Source organism: Balaenoptera musculus, chromosome 6 (assembly GCF_009873245.2).
Source record: "Balaenoptera musculus isolate JJ_BM4_2016_0621 chromosome 6, mBalMus1.pri.v3, whole genome shotgun sequence".
Lineage (NCBI taxonomy): Eukaryota > Metazoa > Chordata > Mammalia > Artiodactyla > Balaenopteridae > Balaenoptera > Balaenoptera musculus.
In genome coordinates this window covers 16,106,750-16,122,572 of record NC_045790.1, presented here as the reverse complement: position 1 = coordinate 16,122,572, position 15,823 = coordinate 16,106,750, and the positions used below count along the sequence as shown (strand labels likewise).

The following is a 15,823-nucleotide window of genomic DNA, read 5'->3' as shown; positions in this document are numbered from 1 at the left end:
TTCCAGAACCCACAAACCTTCTCATCCCTCATGGGAAAAACCTGTCTGGTTCCACTCGCCCTTCTCTAAGGGTAGTTCGCTCGCTGCCTCCTGGTTCCCCAAGAGGCCGCGGCGGACTTGACCCTGCCCCTCCGCTGCCCCGGCTGCCGGCGCCCCCGACCCCGGGGCCCTTCCTCGCTGCCTGGCCCAGCCACGTTGGCGGCCGGCCTCCTCTCCGACCCCGGGCTAGGCCGGGAGGGGGCGGCGGGGCGGGGCGGCCGGGGCCCCGCCTCCCTCGCCGCGCCTCCGGGTCGCCGACTGCGCCCAGGAGCTCCGCCGCCGCCGCCGCCGCCGCCGCCGCCCGGGAGCCGGGAGCCGGGAGCCGGGAGCCGGGCCGCAGTCATGCTGAGCCGGCTCGGGGCGCTACTGCAGGAGGCCGTGGGGGCGGTGAGGCCGGGGACGCTGGGGCGCGCGGGGCCTGGGCCGGAAGGGCGGGCGCGGGGCCGGGGGAGGAGCCGGCCGGCGCGCGGGCGGACTGAGGGTGCGGGCCGCCTCCATGAAGGGACCCCCAACCCGGGCCGTGGTGCCCCTTCCCGGGCCTCCTCGCTCCCCCGCCGCGCCCCTCCTGCGCAGCGCTCCCCGCTTCCAGGGGCTTCTTTCCGGATCGCGCGTGTTCCCAGCTCCTCTCCAGGTGGCTCCGGCCCCCTAACCCTTCTCCCCGGATTGCTTCCTGTTTATTTCTCCTGCTCCCCGAGTCTCTCCCAATTCCCAAACTCCTCTGTGCCGAATGATCCCTAGTCACCCAATAGTTTCTTCCCAAAATTCCCCCCAAGGCCCCTCCCCCAGCTTGGGTGCCTTCCTCCTCCCCCACGCTCCTCCCTTCCTGGTCACCCGGCCTTAAAAAATAGCTGCCCCTTACCCTGGTTCCGAGCCCTCGGCCGCCTCCAAGACCACACTCAGGCGCAGTCCGCCCTCTCACCTTGGACTTGGGAAGTGCAGGCCCCGGACTGGCCAAGTCCCCAGGGAAGGGTACAGATACAGTCCGGCGGGCGGGGGTCGCCTAGCCCAGGAAACAGCCGGCTGCAGGGTACAAGCGCAGTTTCCAGAATGCTGTCTCAACACCAGGCCAGCCCGAGCCCCACTGACCTTGAGTCAGGAGAGGCCAGCTGCAGTGCGGCCTGGGGCGGCCAGCGGGGACGGGGAGTGTGTGTTTCTGCCATTTTCTGTTGGGGTTGAAGGCTGCTGAGAGGCGCCCACGGCGGCTGTTCTCTTCATTGAGCGAGATAAAAGTGCCCTTTAGCTAGGGTAGGCGGGATGCCCTCCAGTTAAAGCAACCCTGCCAAGATTCTGCCTGTAAAGTTAACAATTCTTTTGTCTCACAGTATAAACCCTCCCCCTAATTGATCAGTTGAGTGTATCACATGTTCTCAGGAGAAACACCCTTGGGTTCCATCGCTTTCCTCCCCAACACACACACCAAATCAGAGCTTGTTAATGAGTGAAACCAGTCTCAGCCTTAAGCAAACTTGTGAAGAAAGTGAAAATCTTCTGCCCTTTCTCCTCTCCCACCTGCCCTAGCCCTGCCCTTGCTGGTGTTCAGGAGCCTCCGGCCATCCCGCCTCAGGAGGGGGTTCCAAAATGATCTCTCCTCCCTTCCTCCCTGTCCCCAATCAAAATAGCTGTCATTTTAGAAAGTAATCTGACACTCCTTCATACCTCTCTGGGAAAGCTGCATACACAAGATGGGTGGACTGGATAGACAGGACCCTAGACCTGAGAAGTGAATTTCTAATGCTTCCTATGTGGAAATTTCAGTGTCAGTGGCTGCAGGAGTATTGCTGGTCAAGGGGGATATTTTTAGGCAGGTGATCTTAGGCCCCTCAGTATTACAACATATAGATGATGCCCTGGAAATTTGGCTGGCCCCGTGCAACCATCAGGAGAGATGGGGACCCCTCTCCCTCCCACCCCCAAGCTTCAGTATCATACGTCTTCCCAGGGCTGGGTCACCAGGTTAAAACCCCCAGCAAGTTGCTTGACTCCTAGTTAAAGAGGAAGAGTGCACCTTCCTGCCCTCTTCTGACAAAATAGAATAGCAATCTTTAGCATTATTTGTAAATATAATATTATCTTTAAAAATTAATCATTTGGTGCAGTTTCCTTGGGCTGGAGTTACAGTAGCTAATAACAGATTCAGGTAAAGATTACCCCCTGCTTTCTTAGCTCTAACAGTCTGTTTTGGCTAACCTTTGTTCTCGTGTTTCTCCTTTTCTTGCTGGATTGTTTTTTTTTTTTTTAATTTATTTATTTTTTATTTTTGGCTGTGTTGGGTCTTTGTTGCTGCGTGCGGGCTTTCTCTAGTTGTGGCGAGCGGGGCCTACTCTTCGTTGGCGGTGCATGTGCTTCTCATTGCGGTGGCTTCTCGTTGCGGAGCACCAGCTCTAGGCGCACGGGCTTCAGTAGTTGTGGCACACGGGTTTCAGTAGTTGTGGCTCGCGGGCTCTAGAGCCCAGGCTCAGTAGTTGAGGCACACAGGCTTAGTTGCTCCATGGCATGTGGGATCTTCCACGACCAGGGCTCAAACCCGTGTCCCCTGCATTGGCAGGTGGATTCTTAACCACTGTGCCACCAGGGAAGTCCCTGGATTGTTGTTTTTTGATTTAAGTCCAGCTTAAGGCTTTAGGAGACTATAAATGAATTTTAAGGCTAGATGAGACCCCATCACAGGCTTGTGCGATGACCGTAGCGTGGTCAAGGGTCAGAGGGCTTTCCCAGAGACAAGGAACTATGGAAGGGGCTGAAGGGGTTTGCTGAGATATTTAGTAAATATCAATGAGTAATCACTCTGTGCAGAGCCCTTTAGGGGCAGAAACACAGAACCCTGGCCCCAGGGAGCTCACAGTCTCCTGGAGAGATGACTGCTCACCCAACAATAATAGCATCACGTAGAACGTGATAAGATGCAGTCACTCCATGTGGACGATGTGTTTGTAACGACTGTGCGAGGTGCCACTCCTGTAAGTCGTGGTCCCCACAGCGAACTTTGAGAGAAGACAAGACTTCCTGGGCCACCAAGGCCAGGGGAATACTTCAAGGCCTCTGATTCAGTGTGATTGCTTCCTCCTCTTGTCATAATGGTCTGCTAAGCATTTATCCTGTGTCTGTCTCCTACACACCCGCCAGATGACTCTTCCTCACACAGTTCCGATGTCACTGACCTGCACCCGGCAGCCTGCAAAACAATAAAAAATTTTAAAAATTAAAAACAAAATCGGACTTTTTGGTTTGGCCAAGAAATTCAAGGCCCCACACACTCATCAATCCATCCTTGGCCTGGACATGCTTTGCAAAGTTCCTTCTCCAGGAAATGTCTCTCCTATTTCTCTAATTGTTGAAATCAGACCCAGCTCTTCAGGTTTTAGTTCCCGCATGACCTCGGTAAAGCCTCTTTGTTCCACTCGTTGCAAGTGACCCCTCTTCGCCCAAAGGCCGTTCTCCACCTCTCCTGTGTTCTCACACTACTTCAGTAGTGGAGTTATTCAGCGTGTTTCATATTCTCTTCTCCTCCACGGCACGTTTCTGGAGGACTGGCTCTTAGACAGCCTTGTATGGCTTGTAACATCAGGCGTGGTGTCTTGTACGTGGTAGGCACTCAACAGATACCTACTGAGTGAGTTATGGAAGGAGGAGACACCCCGTCCTGTGGTGTAGAAAAGCATGAATTTAGAGATGCGTCTGGGGACCGCAGAGGTGGCTTTGTGGAGGTGGTGGCCCTGAGCTGGACCTCACTGGGGACTGCTAGGACCTAGACAGGTGTAGGGGGATACGGGGGCTCCTGGACAGAGGAGTGGCCGGAGCAAAGACCAAGAGGTAGGGATATAGGTAGGGACTATGCGTTTTTCTCCTGCGAACATTTACCCTGCTAGAAAAGAGAAGAAATGCACTTTTTTGGAGAAGTTTTCAGGGGAACTGGTTGTTACCAGTTCAAGGTTAGTTCCAGCTGGGGCATGGAAATGGAGAGAGCACTTTGGGAAAGGGGGGAGGTTCTGGGGTTGCTCACAGCAGATCAGAATTCCCCCCGGGGCGATCGAAGGAGTCAGAGGAGATGTGGACAGGAGCAGAGCGGAGAGGAGCTAGGGGTGCACGGCCTGCAGCCGTGGACAAAAGATGCAGCACATTATAAGTAAGGCACTTTCTTAATATTCCTCTAACGTTACCTATCTGGCTGAACTGAGCTGTCGTGGCCTTCAACCCGGATTTTCAGACTCTCAGACCAAGAGGGACCTGAAAGCTTTGTCTTTGCCACATTTTCCATCTGTATCATTTTGATTTTGTTGTTTTGGGGGTGCTCTCCTGTTTCCCTCTATGTACCTCTGTTGTAGCATAACCACGATATATAGAAATGATCTGTTTCTGTGTCTGTTTCCCCTACCATCAGTCTTAGCTGCTCTGGGACAGGGGATATAGAATCATGACATGTGCTCATGTCACAGCATTTCCAGGAGGGAGAGGGGGTCTGAGGAGAGGAACCAGGAGATTGTTGGCAGATAGGGAGACAATGTGCAAATGTCCTGGAGAAAATGTGTAACTATTCAATTTGAGAACCCAGGATCACGGTGCCTCCTCCAGGGCCTAGCACCCGTCCGACACTTAGCAGATGGTGGAATGTCCTTTCTGATGAGTGCCGGTGGCGACCACTTAGGTTGTGTCTGCTCTCTCCACAGCGGGAGCCCAGCATTGACCTGCTGGAGGCCTTCGTGGAACACTGGAAGGGCATCACGAACTACTACATTGAAAGCACAGGTGGGGCCTGGTCTCCTTCCACGCAGGGATCCCTGGAGGGAGCAGGGAGGAAGGTGTGGGTGGAGTCACTCTGCAGCTCAGAGATGCAGGTGTCCTGAGGAAGGTGACATCCGCTGCTCAAGAGTTCAGAGTGGGGGCTGCCCCACCCTGACCTTCTGGGAGGGGACCTGTGTGAGGTAGGAGTGGGGACACGGAGGCTGAGGTCTCACTGGCCTGACTCTGCAACCCAGAGGTTGAATGCCACTTGCCCCCAGCTTCCAGTTGGGCAGAATGTCCAGGCCTTCAGTCCCCAAGTGCCTGGGCCCTGTGTCTAGGGCTTACTGATTAAAGAAAAGAAATGGAATAAATTCCTCTTTTCTGTGAGCCAACTTAGAGGGCATTTCTCTTGTAGAGACCTGGCAAGGCATGTAGCACACCTGGTCCTTCTCCCCAAGCTGACACTCTAAAAAGCCAAAGCCTTGGGTCATCTGGGCCCATCAGGATCACTCACTGAGGGGGCAGCGTCTCATTGGCTGCCTTGTAGTCAATATGCTGGGATTGGTGGAGATGCACTGGTTGCCAGGTAACCTTTCCTGCATCCCTAGCCTTCCACCTCCTGGAGTTCAGACTGGGGTTTGATTCCAGCCTACACCTTTCCTAAAGGCTTTATTTCCAGCCTGAGCCAACCCAAGAAATTAAAAGTGGCCTTTGGACACTCTGAGGGACCCTCTGAGCGTTCTGTTAGACCAGGTTCCTCAGTCTTGGCACTGGTGACACCTGGACTGGATCATTCTTTGTTGTAGGGGGCTGGGGGGGTACACTGTATGTTTAGCAGCAACTCTGACCTCTATCCACTAAATGCCAGTAGCACCCCTTCCCCATTGTGATAACCATAAATGGCTCTCCAAACATTGCCAAATATCCTGGGGAGCAGGGGCAAAATCACCCCCAGTTAAGAACGATTGCTTTAGACTGAAGATCCCTTTTTTTTTTTTTTAACTGAGATACAATTGACATATTAGGTTGGCCAAAAAGTTCGTTTGGGCTTTTGTATCATCTTACGGAAAACCCGAACGAACTTTTTGGCCAATCCAATATAATTGGTGTAATCAATTGAATATATTGATTCAATATATGGAAATACGGAGAAATGATCACCACAATAAGTCTAGTTAACATCTGTCACCACACATAGCTACAGTTTTTTTTCTTGTGATGAAAACTTTTAAGATCTTCTCTGTTAGCAACTTTTAAATATACAGTACAGTATTATTAACTATAGTCACCATACTGTACATTACATTCCCAGGACTTATTTTACATCTGGAAGTTTGCAGCTTTTAGACTGAAGATCTCTTGACAGGGAACCCCAAGCTACCAGAGACTAGGAAAAGATCTAGAACTGCCTTGGGTCCACCTGGGGCTTTACCTGGGCCCAATCCGTTAATTTCCAGACTGGTCCCTGGACCGGAGATGTAGGGGTGGGCGAGGTGAGCTGCCCTGCTTAAAAGCCTATGCTTTCAAGAAAACCTAGGGGGTGCTCCAAGGCCAGTCCCAAAGTACCAAAACTTTCTTTATAAAAATACTCTACCTTCTGAGACTGACTAAGAAAACCCCACTAATCAGCTTCTCCGTCAGGACCTGGGCACTGTGCGGTGAGTTTGAGTCTGAACCCATGGTCATGCATGGATTTTTTTTTTTTTTTTTTTGGCTTTGTAAAAAAAATAAGAGTATTGCCTTCCTTGAGTATAAAAGAGACATAAACAGGCCCCAGGAGGTTATCTGTTAGGAAGCTGATCGAAGATGGCTTCTAAGTAATACAACAGAGACCCCTGGGCCCATAGCTTCTCACTCAGGCCCAGGGCTCACTCTGCCCCTTCAGAGCAGGCCTGAAGCCCTAGCAGGTGTCCTTCTGTAGGCCCCAGGGTTCAGAGAAAAAATGCTGCTGCTTTCCTCTCATAAAGTGCTGGGGCCTGCACACATGCTCCGTCAGAGGGCTGTATCCTGGGCTTCATCTAGAAGGTCTTTTGTCTTTTCAACTAGAGAGGCGTCAACTGTAAACTTCCCTTTCCTCTGGTCTTTGAAGAAAAGCGTTAACCTGGCCTGCTCCAGGTTGGCTTCCACCTCCCTCCACCCGCTAGGCCCTGTGGGCTTGACCCCATCCAGCCAGAGTGCCCCTCTTCACCCCATTCACCTTGTTTCCTGAATCTTGATTAGATGAAAACACCCCGGCCAAGAAAACAGATATTCCCTGGCGGCTGAAGCAGATGCTGGACATCCTGGTGTACGAGGAGAAGCAGCAGGCGGCGGCCGGTGAGGCGGGGCCGTGTCTGGAGTACCTGCTGCAGCACAAGATCCTGGAGACCCTGTGCACGCTGGGCAAGGCCGAGGTGGGCAGGACCCCGGTGCCTCTGGAACTTTCCACCTGAGCCGGTGTCCGGCAGGTCTACCTGTGCTCCTCCCGGAGCCCGGTGCCCACACTGGGGGCGGGGCACTGAGGCTGTCTCAGAACACCCCGAGGCTTTGGGCCCTTGCTTATTTGCTTTGGTGGCGTGTTCTCGCTGTCGTCCGGGTTGAGGACATGTTTCCTTTCGTTCAGTCCGCGTTCGTTCATCAAAGATGTACTGAGGACCAGCCATGTGCCAGTCTGTGTCCTAGGCACTGGGGACCTGGCAGTGATTGAAACAGACGAAAATTCTAGTTGGGGAGAGGCAGGATAATCAAAGGAGCCCACGTATAGTATGTTCAATAAAGACAAGGTTATGGACAAAAATAAAGCAGGAAGGGAGCGGGACTTCCCTGGCGGTCCAGTGGTCAAGACTCCGCGCTCCTGATGCAGGGGGCACGGTTGGATCTCTGGTCGCAACTAAGATCCCGCATGTGCGGCCAAAAAGAAAAAGGAAAAAAGCAAGAAGCGGGCTTGGCAGCATAGAGGAGGCCAGTTGCCAAGAGTGAGGGAGGGAGGCTGGCGGAGAAGGCCCCTCCGCGCAGTGAGGGGAGGAGCGGTCCGGGCGGGGGCGTGGCCTCGCCGCCTGACTGACAGGTACTCTGTCCCCCGACCCGCAGTACCCGCCAGGCATGCGGCAGCAGGTGCTCCAGTTCTTCAGCAAGGTTCTGGCCCAGGTGCAGCATCCCCTCCTGCATTACCTCAGCGTCCACAGGCCTGTGCAGGTGAGGGGCCCAGAAGCTAAGGGGTGTCTGGGGGTGAGGCCTATGCTTTCAAGAAAAGCTAGGGGTGCTCCTAGGCCAGTCCCAAAGCACCGGAACTTTCTCTACAAAAACACTCCACCCTCTGAGACTCTTAAGAAAGCCCCCAAATCCAGCTTCTCCATCAGGACCCGTGCCGCAGGTTTGAGTCTGAACCCATGGTCGTGCACGGGGTTTTTTTTTCTGCCGCCCCATTCTTCCTTCTCTTCCCTGCCACCCCATTCCCCTCTGTCTCTGTCCTGCTCCGCTTCCAGAAACTTCTCCGACTTGGTGGGACAGTTCCTGGATCCCTCACAGAAAAGGAGGAGGTGCAGTTCACCACTGTCCTCTGCTCCAAGATCCAGCAGGATCCAGCCCTGCTCACCTATATTCTAGAAGTGAGCGCCTCTGGGGAACAGGAGCGGGAGGGCCCAGACCCCAGGGCAATCCCCTGTGGCCCTTCTGAAGAAGCAGAAGGATGGAGCAGGTACCGGGGAGGCGCTCAGGCAGCTCCCCCTCCAGCTCCACGCTGAAGCCACCCACCCTGTATTCCCAAGGGGCCATCGTGGGGGGTGCTCTGCACCACAGCCTGGCCTCACGCAGCCTCCCTCGCAGGGTAAAAAGACCGTCGGTAGGAAGGAGGCATCCAGAGAAGCCACCGCCCTGCCGAGAGAGGCAGCCGGCATCAAGAACGAGGAGCAGCCCCACAGCAAAGCTCCTGACAGGGGTGCCTGGGGGGCCCGGGCCTTGAGCACCCAGCTGCCTGCTGAGACCGAGCAGCCCGATGGAGGGACTGGGGAGAGCAACCTCATCACCTCGCTGATTGGCTTGTGCAAGAGCAAGGTGCCGGCTGTCGAGACGCAGGGAGCAGGGGTGGGGCGGGCGAGTTGCTGGGAGGGCACTTGGGGGATCAGCCGCACGTCACTGAAGTCGTACCCTTATCCCCTAGAAAGGTCGGGTGGCCCTGAAGGCCCAGGAGAACCTGCTGCTCCTGGTAAGCGTGGCTTCCCAGGCAGCTGCCACCTACCTGGTGCAGAGCAGCCCTTGTTGCCCTGCCATCGTCGAGCACCTCTGCCAGCTGTACCAGTCCCTGCCCAGCTTCCTGGACCCCGCAGACATTGCCGCTTTAGAGGGCATCAGCTGGAGGTAGGCGCTTGGCCAGGGAAGGCTGGGCTGCATCTTCAGTGGCTAGAAGCCCTGCCCGTCATCTTCCTGGTAGTAGCGGCTCTTCTTGTTTTCCAGGGGGGATGGGGACCCCTGCTGGCCACCCTCTTCCTGAGGTTACAGCCCATGCCCAAGGGCCTTCTCGCCTTCCAGGAAAGCATCACTTTGGCTTCTGCCCTCAGAGCCCCCAGTTGAACTGACCCCCAGCAACAGAGGTTCTAGGGCAGAGGGCAGAAGGGCCCAGCTTCCTGGACGTACCTGAAGCAGGCCTCACAAAGCTCTCTCGCTCTCCCTCAGGTTACCCAGTGCCCCGTCTGATGAGGCTTCCTTCCCCGGCAAGGAGACCTTGGCTGCCTTCTTGGGCTGGTTTGATTACTGCGACCACCTCATCACAGAGGCACACACGGTGAGCGGGGTGGGCGATGACAGGGCTCTCCTCGGGTGTCCCCCGCTTCATGGTGCTCTGTTCGTGTCTCTACCTCAAGGACCCAGGGGGTCTCTTGGGAGCTGGGTAGGGCCCGGGGTCAGCAGAGACCCTCTACCTGTTGTTAGGCTCTGTGCAAGGACACAGCTGTTTCTCAGTGGAAAATGGTCGATCGGAGATAAAATGTGTTTAAGACATGCTCTTTGGCGCCCAGGTGGTTTCGGATGCCTTGGCAAAGTCTGTGGCTGAGAAGTTATTTGTGGAGATTCTGCAGCCCCAGCTCCTGCATGTGTGAGTTCTGTGCAGTTCCCTTGGGCGTAGCCATAGTCTGGGCGAACCGCCCACCCCACCAAGCCCCTTCCTGCGCCTGAGACCAGGGACCTCCTTGTCCAGAGTCATGGGAATCTGTGGGCTCCGTCAGTTGATGTTTGCCTGTTCCCCTGACACACTCGTGGCTCAGAGCTACGTGGGCTAACAAAGGCCTCCCACCCTTGGACTCTAGGACCTCAGGAGGGGTGGGGTGTGGGCAGAGAAATACCAGCCGAAGATGCAAGGGAACCAGGAAAGGGTGCTGCCCCCTACACCCCTTCCCTCCCTGCTCCTACTCTGGTCTTGACTGCCCCCGCCTGGCTCAGCGCGCCCTCCCTGTAGGTCTGAACAGAGCGTCCTGACCTCCACCGCCCTGCTCACGGCCATGCTGCGCCAGCTCCGCTCCCCTGCCCTGCTGCGGGAGGCCGTGGCCTTCCTCCTGGGCACGGACCAGCAGCCTACAGCCCCCGAGGACAGCCCTCACACCCTGGGCGGCCACCTCGTCAGGCACTGCGACCACCTCTCTGATGAGGTGAGGCGGGCGGGCCCTCCTCTCTAACCGCTCCCTGGCCCCCAGCCCCTGCCCAAGGGACTCCTGAAGCTTCTTCCCATTTGCATTAGCTTTCCAGGTGGTTCTACCTTTGAGGCCATTGAAACCCAACTCCCCACCCCCACCCCCACCCCCAGCCAAAAAAAAAAAAAAGAAAAAGGCAGTGACCCAGTGATTGGTAGCCAAACTGCTTTTGTCACGCAGTTAATTTTCTGTGATCACATACTTGTGATGGCACTTTTTACCTTACACAATGCTTTTATATTCATTTGGCTTGTTTGAAGCTGACAGCTCCGGGCCATTTTCTAGACATGGAAACTAAGGCTCCGAGGAGCCAGTGGGCTTGCCTGACACTACACCTCAAACCAGTAATGGGACAGGGACCAGCCAGACTTGCGGTTCCTGGGCCAGCACCCATCTGCTCCCCTTAAAACCTGCCCCCTTAGCCCCCGGCTGGAGGAGGTGACCCTCTCCTAGGGGGACTCCTCTTATCTGGGTGAGCACTTCCCAGGCACCCCTAGAGGCCGGGATGGGGAAGGGGTGTCCTGCTGACCGCTTCTTGTCCCAGATCAGCATCGCCACGCTGCGGCTGTTTGAGGAGCTGCTCCAGAAGCCCCACGAGCAGATCATCCACAGCCTGATCCTGTGCCACCTCGAGGGCCGCCCTTACGTGGCCCGGGGCTCGCCCGAGCCCGAGAGCTACGAGGACACCCTGTAAGTGAAGCTCAGCGCCTCGGGGAGGCCTCGGACCGTTCGGGACCCACCCTGCCCCCCCGCCGGCCCCCAGCACCCCACACCAGTTCCTGCGTTCACTGGTGCCTCGCTTGTCTGCCCTGGCACAGAGATCTGGAGGAAGACCCCTACTTCACGGATGGCTTCCTTGACTCCGGTTTTCAACCCTCCATGAAGCCTCCCCCTGCCCCCGTCACCAACCCCGATGGCAAAACAGCGGTGACCGAGATTGTCAACAGGTAGGAGCAGGTCAGGAACTCTGAGCCACCTGAGTTTTGTTCCGTCTTTGGCCACAGCCCTGATGGGGTGCAGCCGGGAGAGTGCTCCCTCGGGGCTGGAGGTGGAGCGGGGAGAGCAGGGCGGCCCAGGCTGGGGCACCTCCAAACCACGGGTCCTATCTCTCAGTTTCCTCTGCCTCGTTCCTGAGGAAGCCAAGACCTCGGCTTTCCTGGAGGAGACCGGATATGACACATACGTCCACGATGCTTACGGACTGGTGAGTGTCAAGGCCTCTGCCGGCGCCCAGTTCTCGCCGCTCAGAGCGTGGGGTTAATACACTCTGCCTCTGCCTCTGCGATCTCCCGCCCGAGGTGCTCCCGGCTCTGGCCAAGTGCCCGAGCCCCACCTGCCTGCGCGGCTCCCTCTGTCTGCTGGTGCCTCCTGACCACTGGGTCCACCTCTTTTAACTCTCCCCTCCCGTTTCAGTTCCAGGAGTGCAGCTCCCGAGTGGCGCCCTGGGGCTGGCCGCCGGCTCCCACACCCCTGGACCCCCATGAGCCCGAACGGCCTTTCTTTGAGGGTCACTTCCTCCGAATGCTGTTCGACCGCATGTCCCGGATTTTAGAACAGGTGCCTGACAGGGCTGGGCCCCTGCCACAGGGCGAAGGCCTCTGGAGTCCTTCAGGAGAGGAGGGCCCAGCCGTGGGGGTCCAGTCATCTTCTCTTTTCCGGTTCCACGACCCCCCTCAAGCCCCACCTTTCCCCAGGCGGGAAGCCCCGTCTCGCCTCTGCTCCACATGCCCTGACGTGCCCTGGTCCTCAGCTCCAGGGAACCCGTGACACACACATCACATGCATCTCCAACCCCAGCGCATGTTCACACTGGCCAGGCGCCTTGCTGGGGGGTGGGGGGGGCGCAGAAGTGCTCACCGCCTGTGCCAACCCTCGCTTGTCCACCGTGCTCCCCCCAGCCGTACAGCCTGAACCTGCAAGTGACCTCAGTCTTGTCCCGGCTCGCCCTCTTCCCCCACCCCCTCATCCACGAGTACCTCCTGGATCCCTACATCAACCTGGCCCCTGGCTGCCGGAGCCTGTTCTCTGTGCTCGTCAGGGTAAGGATGCCCGGGCCGGAGGGAGCATGCCAATGCTGAGGACAGGAAGGGAGGGGGACAGGACGGGGGTGCCGGGGGCTGCAGGAGTGGGCACCCTTGCCAGCGCCAGGGGAAAGCACTGGTACCACCCCCCTCCCATGGTGCGACAGAGCCAGGGACCCTGCGGCAGTGTCGCTGGTCTCCTCAGTCCCCTCTTGTTCCCACTCTAGGTGATCGGGGACTTGATGCAGAGAATTCAGAGGGTGCCCCAGTTCCCAGGCAAACTGCTTCTGGTGCGCAGGCAGCTGATGGGCCAGGTGCCCGGGGAGCAGTAAGTAACAGGGAAGCGGGTGCCCAAGGAAGAGCCCTGGGGTGGGAAAGCTAGGGCTTCCGGGTGGGGGAGGCGCCAGGCCGGGGACAGAGGAGGGCCCGTTGCTGAGGCCTGTGGTCCCTCACAGACAGTCAGAGGTGGCTGCCGCCGGGTGATCCCTCACAGACACTGGGATATCACGCTGGCACGCTCCCCACACCTCCCAGCCGTGACCCCCACCGTGCTGTCTCCCTCAGGCTGGACCACCAGACCCTCCTCCAGGGCGTGGTAGTCCTTGAGGAATTCTGCAAAGAGCTGGCTGCCATCGCTTTCGTCAAGTTCCCCCCACGTGGTCCTCACCTGCGCCTCTCCGAACCCCCGGAAGGGCACGTCTGAACCAGGAACGTGACACCTCTGCCCAAGAGCTGCCTCCCGCCTGGCACTGCTGCCACCACTGTCCTCCCGGGGTGGGGGCTTGGCTCCGTCTCCTTCACATCCCGGGGACCTCTGCCTGGGTGGAGGTCTGGGCTTCCACTCTCGGGTTAACTCAAGACGCCCTTGGCCTGTTGGCTCTACCAGACTGGGTTTCAAGGAGCGGGTCTCCGAGGTATCAGAAGCCAAGGAGCAAAAGAGATGGCTTTCTGGGCAGCATGGTGTCCTCGGGGCCTTCTCTGGGGAGCTGGGTGACGGCCAGGTGAGCCCCCAGACCCAGAGCTTCATGTGTCCTGTGCCTGTCACCTGTCTCTGTGGGCCATCTGTGGCGAAGGCCAAGACCTGAGACTCATTCCAGGGGCACGGCGGGGAGTGAGCTGATGACTCTGAGGCTGGTCAGGACCACAGGCCAGAGAGATGCGGGCACGGCCCTGTCTCGGCCACACCAAGTACCACAGATGCTGCCGAGACTTGACGTTTTCTCTCCTGCCTTCTTGGCTTAACCCTTGGGGAAGCGGCAGTGGACAGCAGGGGAAGCCCCTCTTCCCGCTCAGCCCTCCCGGAGACTGTTGCACAATTCCCGACAGCCTCATGGCAAATGCCCAAAGCATGCTCCACGCCCAGGTGGGGGCAGCCGCTTATGAGAAGCGTGATGCAACTGCAGCCAGGGCGGGAGAGGGCCTGGGGAGCCCGGGGGGCTGGATGCCAGGCTCCAGCTCCAGCTGGTTTCTCTCTGGCGCCTCCTGAACCTGTCTCGGCAGGTCCACGACACCTGGGCAGAGGGGCTCAGAGACCAGGGGAGGCCAGGCCTTGCCCTTAGCATCCTGCCAGGGTTCTCCATGGAATTCAATCCCAGCGGTGCTGGAAGCTCTGGGTCCAGGTGAGGCCAAGATGCCCACCGGACCGTGGGCCCCCCAAGACCTGGCCGGGGAGGGGGGCTGGGGCACAGGCAGCCAGCCGGTCATGGTGTGGTTCTCCCTGCATGACCTCTACGGCTGGGGCTGCCACCCCACCCGGCCTGAATCTGTCTCAACCTGCAGGAACACACAGGCAGTGCCAGGCATTACTTCACAGCAAACTGCAGTTGCTGGCTTTACTCCTGGGCAAGGAGGAGCAAGCCAGAACCCCACTCGCTTCATTTTTCTGCCCATGCTGCTTCTAGAAGCCGTCCACAGGTTGCCAAGAGGTGACGTGAAAGAGGAGGAAACTCAACGACCTCTACCTCTCCTGCATCCCTCCAAGCTGGGGAAGATTTAACTGCTGCTCCGGAGGACACTGTGCACGTGCCTGCACGCGTGTGGGCGCACGTATGTGTGCGCACATGGGCGTTGGTGTGGGACAGGGGAGCAGAGCTCAGCGGGCGAATTGGGTCTGGACGCTTCGATTCAGAAAACGTTTGAGCGTCCGGGAGTCAGACACTCCGCTCCCCAGTGCACTCGGGCATTTGCACGGTGTCCCCTGCTAGACAGCACGGCAATAAATGGTGTGGTTGTGTGGACACAGCTGCCCTGTTCTTCTGCGCCCTTTGTGTCCTTCTGCCCAGGGCTCCACTGCTGATTCAGGCCCATCTTCCTAAGGAAGGCAAATTAAATTCCTTTTCCAGCACAGGGGCGTAGGGGGGCAGTGTGTGTGTGTGGTGTGGGCCGGAGAGGGAGTGGTAAACAGAGACAGGCTCTGGCAGTGCAGATGTGATGTTCCCCAGCACCTGCCAGGAACCAGGAACTAGGAACCAGCCGCTCTTGGCCAAGCAGCACTATTTTTGCACGGCTTGCCTACAGCTGAGAGCTGGCAGCCCTGGAGACACCACGAGGGAATGGGCCACCTGAGGCATCTGTATGCAAGTCTCCTTTTCAGTGTCTATGTTGTGAGCGGTATGACTGCTTTAGTGGTGAACAGTGGACCTGATATTTTAAAAAATCTTGTCCCTAAGTGTATGCGTGTGGCAACCCTCTGAGGGGGGTCCCCAAGAGTACTCCAGGGCAGGGAAGATGAAGATGCAGTGAGGCCTGATCCGTGGCTTTCGCCTCGTTGCTTTTTAAAAGCATCCCCTTGTGGGTTGCCTTTAAAAATACCGGTGCTCCGGGCTTCCCTGGTGGCGCAGTGGTTGAGAATCTGCCTGCCAATGCAGGGGACACGGGTTCGAGCCCTGGTCTGGGAAGATCCCACATGCCACGGAGCGACTAGGCCCGTGAGCCACAATTGCTGAGCCTGCGCGTCTGGAGCCTGTGCTCCATCCGCAACAAGAGAGGCTGCGATAGTGAGAGGCCCGCGCACTGCGATGAAGAGTGGCCCCCACTTGCCGCAAGTAGAGAAAGCCCTCGCACAGAAACGAAGACCCAACACAGCCATAAATAAATAAATAAATAAATACATACATAAATAAATAAAAAAAAAAAATTAAAAATACCGGTGCTCCAATCCCGCCCTCCACCAGTTAATCACATCTCTGGGGGTGGGCCCACAGTTGTTTTTAAAGCTCTCCAGGTGATTCTAATGGGCACCCAGGGTTGAAAACTACTATAGGCTAAATAATGGAAGATCACTGTCTTTCAATGTGGATATGGACCGGTGGGTCTCTCAGACGCTGAGAGAAGGGAAACCAGAATGAAAGGGTTTGTTTCCCTCATTTGGAAGATGTTTGTCTT

At 57.1% G+C, this 15,823-nt stretch overlaps 1 protein-coding gene across 1 annotated transcript; it reads left to right on the top strand.

The window, feature by feature from the left end:
• The first annotated feature begins 297 nt into the window (after positions 1 to 297).
• FAM160B2 (family with sequence similarity 160 member B2) lies at positions 298 to 14,678 on the top strand. The gene is made up of 17 exons (XM_036856205.1): positions 298 to 426; positions 4,704 to 4,782; positions 6,979 to 7,151; positions 7,828 to 7,932; positions 8,223 to 8,345; positions 8,563 to 8,790; positions 8,897 to 9,093; positions 9,409 to 9,517; positions 9,750 to 9,826; positions 10,187 to 10,376; positions 10,963 to 11,108; positions 11,237 to 11,365; positions 11,532 to 11,622; positions 11,832 to 11,975; positions 12,317 to 12,457; positions 12,667 to 12,767; positions 13,004 to 14,678. The coding sequence occupies exons 1-17, from the start codon at positions 382 to 384 to the stop codon at positions 13,140 to 13,142; spliced, it is 2,217 nt and encodes a 738-aa protein (XP_036712100.1). The 5' UTR covers positions 298 to 381; the 3' UTR covers positions 13,143 to 14,678.
• Positions 14,679 to 15,823: the final 1,145 nt, after the last annotated feature.